Genomic DNA, 13851 nt, shown 5'->3' on the forward strand with positions numbered 1-13851 from the left:
AGGGGAAAGAAAGAGAAGCGGAGTCACATTTTTTCAGCCAGAGTCGAAATCGACATTTTTTTATTAATTCTACAAAGACTGTATGATTTTCAGAAAACATGACAAATTTATTCTTTAAAAAGAGAGAGATTTTATTAAAATATCTAATTATAATAATATAATAATATTTGCATCCTCAACTTTTAAAACGAAATCAAATCACAGTTATTAGGATCATATCAAAGTTTGTATTCAAATTATCTTAAGCTTAATCGACAAGTAGTAATTAATAAACAAGTAGTAATTAAAATCGAAATTGTTTTTGAACGCTTAAACGCGTTGCAACTGTACAATTTCGGTTTATCTACTGAAATTTTCTTTTAATTTTGGCCGAAATCAAAATCAAATCGAAATTCTGATTTTGACCGAAACTGACCGAAACCGAAATAGAAACCGAAGTTTCAGATTCTATTAATACATAATTTTATTTGACCGAAATTTACTTGCTTTCTCTTCAATCAGATTGTCCTTATTTTATTATAAAACTTGTTTTATTATCAAAAAATGTTGTAACAGATATATTTCATGTTTTATGCTTACTTTTCCAGTTCAATTTTTATATTTTTTAAATATAAGAGATGCAAAACTGTACAATTGAACTGTGTAAATAATTGTTTTCACGTTTTATAATATTAATTAAAATATTAAGATTATAATATAGATGTATGTAAAGATATATTTTCTTAAAAAAACTTCGCAAAAACAATAGATCTGCACAGTATTTGCAGTTATCTATATAAAATTATTTAGATAACATCTAAATTATGTAAAATTACTTTAATTAACCATCTAATCATTCTGGAAAGATATTTATGTGCATTTAATTTCAAAAAGTAAACATAATCTCATCTTGTTTTCGTTCGAAGATGCAACTTTTGATTTGAATGTTCCATACTATTTCATTAAGACGATTAAGATACACATAGTTTTATCCAAATTACGCCGATATTTGTAACTTTGGATGAGTCCTGATGAGATACTGCAAATTTTCGGCATTTTATTAAAGATATTTATGTTAAATAATATACATTTTGTATTATGTTTTATTTTTTTAAAGCTAAATTATTAAAATAATATATAAAGAAACTTATCTTATTAGACAATCTTAAATTTATTAAATAAATAATAATTAAATTAGTTCAAGAATCATGAAGCAAATATAGCAAGACTTAGTTTTTATCATATTATAATAAATTCTTTTAAGGTCTGCTTTTTAATTGAACTTTTTCATTATTCCTCTTTTTCTTCTCTCTTGCCTCAAGTCGAAGATGAAGACGCACCGAAAGAAAGTTACTCGTTTATAGTTTCTCTTTAAGTGAATTCTCAATATTTCTGCATCGAATCCATCTTGAACAAACGATGAATAACGATAGCAGCACAAGCAATTTCTGCGCCAAGCAATTTCTTCTTTAAACCGTTTTCGCATTAAGGCTGAAAAATACAATATTCAATTTAACGAGATTACCAAACAGATAGGCCAAGTAGTAGCTCATATACATGAAAATTATCAAGGATAAGTCAAACATTGAACGGCAATAAGTAATTTATGTTTCAATTAATATCTATTTGTTGATGAATATATAATTTTATAGTTATGCCGTAATATATATTTTATATTTATTAATGGTGTTGGTCCATATGACATTGCTCTGCTTAAGCTTGCATCTCCATTAATAAAGTTGACAAAGGAAATACAAGCCATCGAATTAGCATCACCAGAAAGTGAATCAACTGGAAAGACATATGGATAGGGTCCACTTCAACTGACATTTTTCCCAAAATTCCAGATAAACTTCAACAAATTCAAATGGAATACATTAATCGCATAATATGTTACGAAGCTGTTAGTAATTTGACAAGATCTTCTTCTTCTCCTGTTTACGAAACAGTTGTATGTCTGTACTGGGCCATCGGACAAAGCGATTTCCGCATACAGCGTAAATGTCAGACGTTCAGTAAATTCAGTAAACGACAATAGCTTTGTTATCGTCTATTAATGTAGCAATTTAATGTCAAGTTTTTAATACACTTTTAGAGTGATTCTGGTGGCCCATTAATTTCGCATAATGGAGAAAAACTGTTTCTCACTGGAATTATATTTTAGAGTATTTTTCTATGGGGGGAGGGGCTAGTACTGCAGATGCGTCATCTGTATACACCAAGGTATCCAGTTTCAACAATTGATTCGAGCAGAAAATCATCATAATTATTAATGACAGCAATATTGATGCTATATCAAATGCATACTAAATAACGAATTATTGTATATTATTCGACAAAAAGTCAACACGCAGCTTAAATAAATAATGACGTCTTTTATTCCGATCCACCTAGAGTAGAAAACTAAATAGTAATTTGAATGAAGAAAACATCTTTGATAACTATTTATATATTTTTATTTTATTCAATAGATAACACAGTACACATAAGTTACAAATTATCTTATAAATATATACTTGTCACAGTGATATTAACTAAAAAATAAACAAACCTATTCTAAGTTAATATACTTAAAATAATTCTTGAATCTAATACAAGGGTAATATAGGATAATCATATAATTGTTACAAAAATAAATTTAATAAATTTAATAAATTGGCAAAAGTCAATCCAAAATTATTAAATTCATGCTAAAATATCCAAAATATGCAATATGCAAAATAAATTAATTATATATACCTTCAGTTTATACCTTTTAGCACAAATTTAAATACAATAGATACCAAACTATTGCATTGTAAAGAATTGTTTGCAAATTTTATTGATTGGTAATATTATTATATAACGATTATAAGATACATTCATAAAGTATCACAAAAAACAGTTCTGAATAACAATGCACTATTCGAATGATAAAAATTAAAGATTCTTAGACTTTTATACAGTATATAAAATACAGTAGCAAGAGAGGCAAATAGTTGAAAGACTCACTTCCCTAATCAAATTCTCCAATCAAATATATTTTACAAATGTATATTTAATTCATTTATTATTTCTTGATAGCATTCGTGATTACTTTTATTGCGGCTAGTGCTTCCTTGGCTGTCGGAATAATATGCTGAGGTGGCAGTAGGAAGCCGTGTCTTCCAGTGTCCCGCAGTTCGATCGTGTATGCATACTTGATCTTGAGCAGAGCTTTAGCCCAGTCATCAGAACCGCCAGCAGCAGGATACAACGTTATCGCGCTATTTCCGACGGTATACTCTGTATTATCGCCTCCTTCGTACTTCATATATTTAGCTGCTTCAAGCCCTACTGCATCAAGATCTCGGTAATCAGGCGGCAAACGCTGATCATATCCCCATGGATATAAAATATATTGGCCATATGAATGAAACGATACATATGCCTGTAAGAAAAAAGTAATGAAGTACTACAATGGCATGAAAGGAATATTTCAAAATTTATAAAGTTAATTTCTGAGATTGAATTGTCCGTGGATTGATTATTATAAAACGTTATTATAAATATCTCACAAAAAAATGTATTATATATATATATATATATATATATATATATATTATTTTTTTTGTGAGATATCTTGAATTAAGGAAAATCCGTATGATCTAAATTATGTTTACGATATTAAGTTAAGAATGGTTGCTGATAGCATTGCTGTAATTGATTTAAAAGAATAAAATAATTAATGCAAAGTAAATACAAATTAGCGGATTTTTATGCAAAATATTTTAACTAACGTTGATATTTGCTAAAGTGTTGTCGAAGAAATTTCGAATAGAATTAGTTTCTGGCTCGGAGAATGCTTTAGAACCTCGATATGTCTCGTAGCACATGTTACCACTAGTTCCCTTTCCACCCCAGCGATAACCAAAATTTCTGTTTAAATCTACACCCGAGCAAAGAGTGCCCTTTCTTCTATTCTTTCTCCACAAACGATCGTATTGGAAGGTATATCTATAACCATCTGGATTGGCAACTGGCAGAATGTAATAGTCTGTTTGTAAAACATCGCTATTTTCAACCAGGTTATCAATGATATAAGTCACAGCTGCCGGTGAGATCCATTCCCGGGCATGTATTCCACCATCAATCCATATCGCAGGTGTATTTTCCGTCTTACCATTACTAATCCTTAGAACCTTTTAACATTTATAAAAATATTAAAATCTTAAACATCAAATTTTTTATTAGTATCAAATTAGATGTGGATACCTTGAGGGGTTGTCCTTCAATGGAATTACCGATGGATTGAACGGAGCAGACATCAGGATAAGTGTTCGCGAGATAATCCAAGTAACCATAAATATCATTTATGTCATGGTAGCTGGTCCATTCCATACGATGACCTGATGGATATATCTTCAAGATTATTTAGAGATTGCACGTTCCGTTCCCTTGTGAGCTTGTATAGCAACCGCTTCGTAGATTTAGCTCAATGCAAAGCAAGCATTTCTTTCTTTCAATTGTCATCTTACAAAATATTTTTTTCAGTACTCCTTACATTATATAAATCTGATATATTATTCTGAATCGACGAAACGAATTATGCGCGTCTGAAAGCTCACCCCTAAAATGCCATGGAGCACCCCCACCATATACACTAGCAGGATAACGAAGAGGACGAGGACGTGGAAATCTAAGTCTGACTCCCTGCCACCAAGCGTAACGAGCTAAAAAATTACTGAATACTCGGTGACAGAAGCGATGCATTTATTATAAAAATTCCCAAATGCTCATATTTATTCCTATAGTTTAATTTGTGTTTCAGAAGTTTCAGCAATTTTTCGACTTTTCCAATATTGTTTGCAAATGTAATAATTTCTTGCACGAATCGAAAACTGAACTTTGCCGAGTCCGTCTTGGATAACGGCATCGAGATGAGATATCGACTGACCATTATGCAAACGACCACAGAAAACAACGAAACATCGCTGAATGCCCGTACGTGCGAAGACTACGCGTTTTAAGTAACACACGCCTTATAAGTAAAGTATAACTGTTAATGTTAATCAGCATTGAAGCGGAACCGGGTTACTAAGTGGGATTCACACAAGGTCAATAACCTCGATTCATTTTAAACTGTTTTTCTTTGAAAATGTATAAGAATTTGAAATTATTAATTAATGTATTAACTTTTCTTTTTAGAATATATGTGTATTCCAATTTATGATTTTAACAATGATTCTCAAACACACTTAACACATACACGCATTACATCAAATGGTACAATTTTCTGATAACACATATAAATAATAATAAAATATATTATTAATCTTTACAGTGAATATTAAGTTAACTGTCCAAATTATGTTAAAGTCATATAATAGACAAGAATTTTACGAAATATGTTTACATCAACATTAGAATAGTTTTCATATGTTTGACTTATTTATTGTATTTTCTACTTTGTATTTTTCTGATGTCCTAATTATTACAGATACTATAATAATTTAGTTCAATTGAGACACAATATTTAATTAAAACAATGGTATCTTAAATTTATTTTTATAAAAATTATTTTAATTATTTAGTTTGCAATTTTAAATAAATAAATTAAGTAAATGGAGATCATTCAAATTAATTAATCCGATTCAAAATTAACAACAAGCTGTCATTTGCAATAACTTATTTTTGAATGTATTTCTGAATAAGAATTATTAATTCATTTTAATTAGTTTTCTTTGCTACATGATTGATCAATAATAGCTTCTTCCGTTTACGTAAACAAGTGAAAAACAAATTATGAAGATCGATTATTACTTCTTTTCTATTATTAATAAAATTGTCTAAAAGTGATGAAAAATGATAAGTTAAGAGTGATAACTAATTGTAAAACATAAACTATAAGCAACGATGACTTGATGCGTGTATTTAATAATAAATATTTAATAATAATAATCAACCTTATTCTTAATAATAATTATCAACCAAACAAGCTTTTTCCGTAATTTTTATGAATATCAATGAAACAAAATAACTATAACGATTGATTGCTTTTTTCATTATTAATAAGATTGTAAAAAGTAAAGAAAGTAAAGAAAAATAATAAAGAGCAAGACTAATTGTGAAGCATATACAATAAGCTGCGATAACTTGATGCGAAGTATAAGTATTTAATAATAATTATTAAAAGCATTTAACGATGCATGAATATATCAATAAATATTATATGTAGACATTAATAGTATTGTTACTATTATTTATCTTTGAAGAAATTTTTATTTTCCTTGCGATATTGTTGAATGATACAGCAATATTGATTTTATGATATAGCAATTAAAAATTGATGAAGTTTAATTAATGCAATTGTAATAAAATCTCAAACCTTTGCGTCCTTCGAGTTCTGCTTGCATTGCGGTTGTAAGTCGAACATTCCCGTCATCGATCGCTTTTTGCACATCTTTGATCAGAACGTCATATTTTATTCTGCAATTGTTCAATAGCAAATCGACGTTATAAAGCATCTGATTTCGAATGAAAATATCGACTGTCAATGGATGATTGGACCATATTTGATATGCTACATTAAAAAAAAGATTTTGTTAGACTCTATTTATAACTGTTGTTCTTCTAAAACTTTTAATAATACATATCATTTTGAAATACAGTAAAATATTTATATTTTAATATAAATTATATTTATGTACAACCGTTTTGATCATGTTGCTCCACCAAATCATTTACTGAATCATTGTGCTTGTAGATTCGCCACACTTGATCACCGACATAAAAAACTTTCTTACTGAAATCCTCTCTGAAATCTTGTTTAGCTGTTTTTTTATAAGCCACAGATTCGTCGCTTTTAAGATTCACGGTCGCATCAACGACGAAGACAACGATTGTTATCGTTGTCAACGCCACCCATTTTATGTGATTTTTTCCACTGTGCTTCATTTTAGCTGAAACTGTTCTTAAGAGCAGAATATACCAAGCTTTTATAATACGCGACCGTCCGCTGATCGGGAGTATAACGGAATTACTCGATCAAAGATGCGGAGTTTGCCGAATCCAACCGTAATAAATTCATATCGAAAGAAATGCTGTTTATAGAAGGACAATAAAGTTAAACAGTCTTCTTTTTATTTAATGTATCTCACATGTATCTCATATTTAATGTATCTCGAACCACGCATCGACTGCTGACATTTTTATATAAAAATTGTTATATATTACTATACACTTAATAACATCAAATCGACATTCAAAAATTACAAGATGAAATATTATGTTCTAGGTACGTATTATGGAATTATTCGAAAATAGATTTCAATCGAAATTACTTTATTTTCTTTAAAAAAACATAATAAAAATTTAGAGAAGAATTGAATAATTCTAATCAGAATCTATTTTGCACAATTTCATAATACAGGAAATTTTTTAAGATTTAAGAATACTTTTTTAGAATAGAAATGGAATGAAACAAGAAATCATTTCGTAAAACAAAAAACAAAAAAAATTATTTTCGGAATACTCTCTATGCTATCTGAATATGTACACAAAATTTATTTTCATTATAATTGTTTAATTTATCTTCATTATTATCAGAATTCCACATAAATAAAGGAAACTACAAAATAATTATACAAATAAATAATTGCCAGAATTTTTATTTTTTAAATTTATATTTAAAATAATATTATTTATTGTTAAGTAATACAAGTATTTGTAGATTTTAAATATTATTGTTTGTTGCAAGACTTCTTTATAGCAATAGATTCATTGATGCTACTTTATTTAATTTAGAGCGCCGACGCAACTCTCAATGACAACTCGACGGCGCAAATCGCGGGCAGACACGCGGCTTCTGCACAACGTTCTTCTTGCATTGTTCTTGCACCGCTACGTCGTAATCGTGATTACGTTAAAAAAAAAGAGAACTGCAACGTCTGTATCAGAACATCATTTGGGACAAAATCGTAAAAGTATGAAGTGCCTATTGACGATCATCACTCTCATGGCTATTACCTCGACCATTAAGGTACCGTTTGCTGTCCGTATTTAAGACGATTTTATTATATCTTCCCTAACCGTAACTGCATTTTTGGATACCGTTAATACGTAATTCAACGTTTGGTATAGAAATTAATTATTTATTGCATTAAAGGAACATTTTTTTTTTATTTGTATATTTTATATCAATTTGCGACTGAATATTTCTAAGACATTTCAATATTAATCTTTTACAATGTTATAAATTTTACGATAAATTATTATTAACTTAGAGCTTGAGGATTATCTTTTTATATACAGTAGTAATAAAAAGATAAAATAGTAATAGGTCAAATAAACGTGTATATGTGTTTGTCATACCTTTATCATAAGGTTTCTTTGGTCTCTTTAATAGATGCATATGTACATACATAACCACATACATCTATCATAAGCTATACACATGAATCATTCTTCTGTAACTGTGTATGTTACTTTAAATGTAACCCATACATAGATACTCTTATGCGTTAAATTAATAGGAGGGAGAGTTCTATTCCATATTATTTCTATTAGTTTGCAGTACTTATAATATTCAAAGCACATTTCAAATAATGTCAATAGGATTTGCAGCATACATTCAAAATTTTTATAAATACTTGGAAACTTAACAACATCGAAATGTAATCGCAACTTCTTGCATTGCAATTAAATTTAAGTTATATAATTAAATTTAAATTATATATAAAACAAGATATATTATTGAAAAAGTAAAAGTTAATATCTTCCGTATTAAATAATGCTAAATAAAAATAATAATAATATAGTTATAAAAATAATAATAATAATAATATATAAAAATAATAATAATAACTAAATAAAAATATAGTTTTATAATAGTAATACAAACCCATTATATAAATTTTAAATATATTATAAATCCGAAAATGCAATATACATATATTAAAATACATATTATAATAAAAATATTAGGCAATAGCATAATGTAAATATTTATTTATTGTTGATACATTATAATGTATAAGAAATAAATATGATAACGACCTATAACTCGATTGCCTACAACGTAACTTGATTGTCTACATGCACTATTGCGCACAAATATAAAATTAAGAGAAAAATGTATGTTTGCACACATGATATTATTATGTACAAACTGCATTACACACATAATGTTATTGCTTACAGATCAATTGCTCACTAGCAATAATCTCTGCTTTAAAATACAAATTTTGTTTTAAAACACAAATTCTCTATTTTAAAAACAAATTATTTTGCATCATATAACATTGCTTCAATAATACAAATTAAAAATAAAAGTTTAGAAAGGCTATGAACCAAATAACAATAAAATAAATGTATAAATATAAGAAATAAATATAATTATCATGATCTAAAGCAAATAACAAATAACAGACATCGTTTCAAACCCGATCGATCTTCTTCAATGTTACATATAAACATAATTAAATAAAACAAATTAATTTAGTTTATCTGTTCTATTTAATTATGTGTATTAATTATGTAACATTGAAGATGATTCGATTGGGCTTGAAACAATGTTATCTGTTATTTGTTATTTGCTTCATATCATCTTTTATCATTGATCTTCTTTGAAAGATACTGCAATAGAAATTGTAATTGATATCAAATTAAATGTTCCGAAAAATCAATTGATATTGATTTGATTTCGACTTATGAACTAAGGATGATATATATGTGCAAACGTATTTTCTTAATTTTATATTTGTACGGCAAAAGTACTTGTAGGCAATCGATCTATAGATAATAATATTATGTGTGCAATGTATAATAATTTGTGCGCAATAGTGTCGTGTGTACACACTTTTTCTCTTAATTTTATATTTGTGCGCAATAGTGCAGGCAATAATTTTTGTGCGCAAACAAATTGTTGGCAAATATGTAGACAAAGGATGCGATAAGCAATCAATTTGTAGACAAACAGAGTCTTTTCCGTCAATTACGTTAGAGGAAACACTTGTGAACACTTGGAAAAACCATTTACATATTTTACAAATTTACAATGATTAAGTGTAACACTGAAAAACATAATATCGTTTTAACAGCATAATTTTAATTGAAAATAATCCTGTTGATTTAACAACAATACTATTGAAAACAAACAAAATTTGATTAAAACAAGAGCATAAATATTGTTATATTCAGTGATAGTGAGAAAAATGTTTTGGGAGGGGCTGTAGAAATTTTTTAATGTTCTTTTTTATACTAGTAATACATTTGATAAGTATAAACAAAAAAAGTTTCGTTTAAAAAAAAAATAAATTCAATAGCAAAAAAGTTATGATAATTTATATATATCGTCGTTGCAATGTCGAACGTTTCGCTGACACTGCATATAAATTGTCATAAATTTTTTACTATTACATTTAAAGATCTAAAACTTTCTAGGAAACTTTAAATATTTAACTACAATGTAGCATTAATGAAAATTTTTAATTCGAAAATTTGTAACACAACTTTAATGAAAAAAAATTCACTAAACTTGACAATATTGAAAATCCGCCATTTTATAAAGTGCTTCGAAAATTTCGAAAATTTCGAATAGCTCTCATAAATCGTAGAATATATCAAAGATTATAGTGTAAAATTTAATAATGAATATTAATATCTAGCTGAGATTTCATTAGTTGAAGTGCTGTCATTCTTCCAATGCCACTTTTTGCAATTGTGCTAACAGCAACATTTTTTTCCGTGTAATTTATCGAATTTTTGTTTATGTGCCATACACAAAACGAAAATCAACAAATATATTTTTAATACATAATAAACGATATTTTTGCAACTAAATTAAATATGAGAACTATCCCAACAGAATTTAATTTTCTCTCTCAAAACAAATTGATATTTACGGCTCAACAATTCTTTATTCTTATGAAATTATTGAAATTATTCAGAATTTCGGGGGAGAGAGACTGTAGTCCCACAGCCTCCCCTTGGCTACGCCATTGGTTTTATTAATGGTGTTATTGAATTAACCAAATTATTTTTATTTTAATTATTTTATTTTAATTAAGATAATTCTGTTAATACAACATTTGTAATACAACATTTTTTTTAGTGTAGATATCCATTTTAAGTATAAAATAAAAATGATTTTCCAAAACCTATTTAAAATAAAACTATTTTAAATGTTAAACCCTGCGAACAAAAATTATAGATTAAACGAAATAACACTCATATAAAGAAATATTTTCAATTTTTACATAAATTAATTTAGATAGACAAAAATGTATACGCTTTGCAATAATAAGTTTTACATCATATCAACTTTCTAATATGAATTCAATGTGCGGGCGGGAATATGATGGTATATTACTTTTATCGACGTTTTTTTTAACAACGTTACTAACAGCACATTTGTAAAACTGCATTTGTAAACTGCACATTTGTTTCATAATTGTTTAAATAATGCTTTCTTGTATTTTATCACTATGTGATTCCAATATATGTAATTCCAGTTAAATATAACATAATAGTACGTTTTCAAACTTAATTATAAGTTTATTCTTTTACTTATACTTATGAAAAATACCAAATTTTAATCGTTATTAAAATACTATAAAATAATAAAATAAAATAATAAAGATCTGTTTAAACTTATTGAGATTATTTTGTATAGTTTCTTTTTTATAGATTTCTATAGATTCTAAATTATCTATTTATTGTACTTGGAAATATTATTAACAACAATTTTTTTATAACTTCTACGCATTTTTAAAGATGTGATCGAAATGAAGACTTTGGTAAAAATGTAATTTCCTTGCAAAATTTGTCAGGAACTATGTTTATTACTTATTATGCTAATTATACTTAATAAAAAATTATATTATAACATTTTAGAGAACATTGCGCGCGCGCGCGTATAAAGTATAATATTATAAATTAAATTTATAAAGAGTATAATGTTAAATGTTTAATTTTTATAAAGTAATGTTTAGGTACTAATTGCAACTCCTTTTAAATTTGATTTTATTATGATTTACAATAATTATTACGTAACATTTACATAAAAAATGAATACTTTAAAAAAATTTCTATTTCAGGCAGAAACGTTTAGAGTCACTGATCAAGTATATTTCGATATCATGATTGATAATCATCCAGTTGGTAGGATTGTTATTGGCTTGTTCGGCGATATTGCGCCAAAAACGGTGAAAAACTTTATCACTTTTGCTACTACTGGTATAGCTGGAAAAAAATATGCAGGGACCAAATTCCATCGCGTGGTAAAGAAGTTCATGATTCAAGGTTACGCTACTTTTGATTAGTAATTATTTTTTATTAATTATTACAGATATTAAATTATGAATTCAATTTGTGATTATGTGTTACAGGTGGCGACGTCGAAAATGGCGACGGTACTGGTTCCATTAGTATTTATGGAAAATATTTCAACGATGAAACTTTTGAAGTAAAACATACCGGACCATTGATCGTCAGCATGGCAAACGCTGGAAAGGACACCAACGGTTGTCAATTTTTCATTACTACCATACCAACTCCTTGGCTAGATGATCACCATACAGCATTTGGAAAAGTAATAAAAATATATAAAATTATGTAAAAAATATATTTAATTTGTTATCTGTTTGTGTTTTACATATTTGGAAAATAATTTGTCAGATAATTCTTTTTATTTTTAGTTTATTATCATATTTATTATTGTACTTAAATATCTTAATACATTTTAAGTTAATACATTCAACACATTTATTTGTTAATTTTAAATAATTCTTTCCGCAGGTAGTTAGCGGTGAAGCTATAGTCTTTAAGATCGAACAAACCAAAACGGATAGCGATGACATTCCATTTGTGCCTGTAATAATCTATGACAGTGGAATTCTTCCAACGGAGCCATTTACTATATCAGATAACCCTTACGAGTAATTTAACATTATTGATGCGACTTTAATATTGTTAATTATTTGTTTTCTTTCCTTGACTCTTCCATAGCTTAATTGAATTATAACACTCCCTTTTATTAATTAAAGATAATATTATATTTGCACCTTTAAATTGAGAGACATAATTGTTACAACGATCATTAATTAATTGAGTAACATTATTAGATATATAAAGTTATAAATATAAATACTTTTATACGCTATTTTACGTATTTTACATGCTTTGATAGCTTTATGGGCTTGAAGTTGCTCAAACTTGCAATTTATATTATTTTTCAGAACAATATATTTTATATACTTGATTGTTTTATGCTATAATTGCGCAAACGAAAAGACTGCTATACAAACATAAATATAAAAAAAATAAACGTTAAAATTTTAATACTCTCGGAAGGTAGATTTAAATTTATTTTTTAACATATCCATCTTCTTTATGTTTATTTTTATCTAGAAATAATTTTTAAATGACACAATTAAATTCATAAATCATTAGTGCAATATTAAAATATGCATATTTGCAGTGCATGGGCGTGGATTAAGGCGACCTGCATACCGTTGGGATTTAGCTTCTCAATACTTGCGATCTTTCATTATATGATGAAACAGTTGGATGTCTAAGTGACAATCTTGATGTGAAAAATTGATTTAAAAAAATGAATTCATGTCTTTATTGGACCTAAAAATTTAATATTTATTTTTATATGTAAAATTATGTATAGTTGCATATTACTTATGCATCATTTTTATAAAAAAATTACATTATTCGTATACAGCTAATAAAACGAAGTATGATTTGCTTCTTATAAGATAACATGCACGAGAAGAAAGGAACATCAAGCGCCATCTCTGTAAAGGTTAAGACACTGTTGAAACTACTATGTAGACATAAATGTAGAAATATTTAAAAAAATTATTTCATTTACTTTATAATAAATTGAATAAAATGCAAAACAGA

At 27.3% G+C, this 13851-nt stretch overlaps 2 protein-coding genes across 2 annotated transcripts; one reads left to right on the forward strand and one right to left on the reverse strand.

The window, feature by feature from the left end:
- Positions 1–3028: 3028 nt before the first annotated feature.
- LOC105618484 (carboxypeptidase B-like) lies at positions 3029–6894 on the reverse strand. Its single transcript, XM_012200017.1, has 5 exons — positions 6651–6894; positions 6326–6520; positions 4213–4346; positions 3738–4139; positions 3029–3388 (listed from the first exon to the last, which is right to left on the reverse strand). The coding sequence occupies exons 1-5, from the start codon at positions 6892–6894 to the stop codon at positions 3029–3031; spliced, it is 1335 nt and encodes a 444-aa protein (XP_012055407.1).
- Positions 6895–7924: 1030 nt separating this feature from the next.
- Positions 7925–13514, forward strand: LOC105618485 (peptidyl-prolyl cis-trans isomerase, rhodopsin-specific isozyme). The gene is made up of 5 exons (XM_012200018.1): positions 7925–7978; positions 12036–12240; positions 12327–12529; positions 12736–12875; positions 13418–13514. The coding sequence occupies exons 1-5, from the start codon at positions 7925–7927 to the stop codon at positions 13512–13514; spliced, it is 699 nt and encodes a 232-aa protein (XP_012055408.1).
- The last annotated feature ends 337 nt before the right edge of the window (positions 13515–13851 follow it).

Source organism: Atta cephalotes (genome assembly GCF_000143395.1).
Source record: "Atta cephalotes unplaced genomic scaffold scaffold00017, whole genome shotgun sequence".
NCBI lineage: Eukaryota > Metazoa > Arthropoda > Insecta > Hymenoptera > Formicidae > Atta > Atta cephalotes.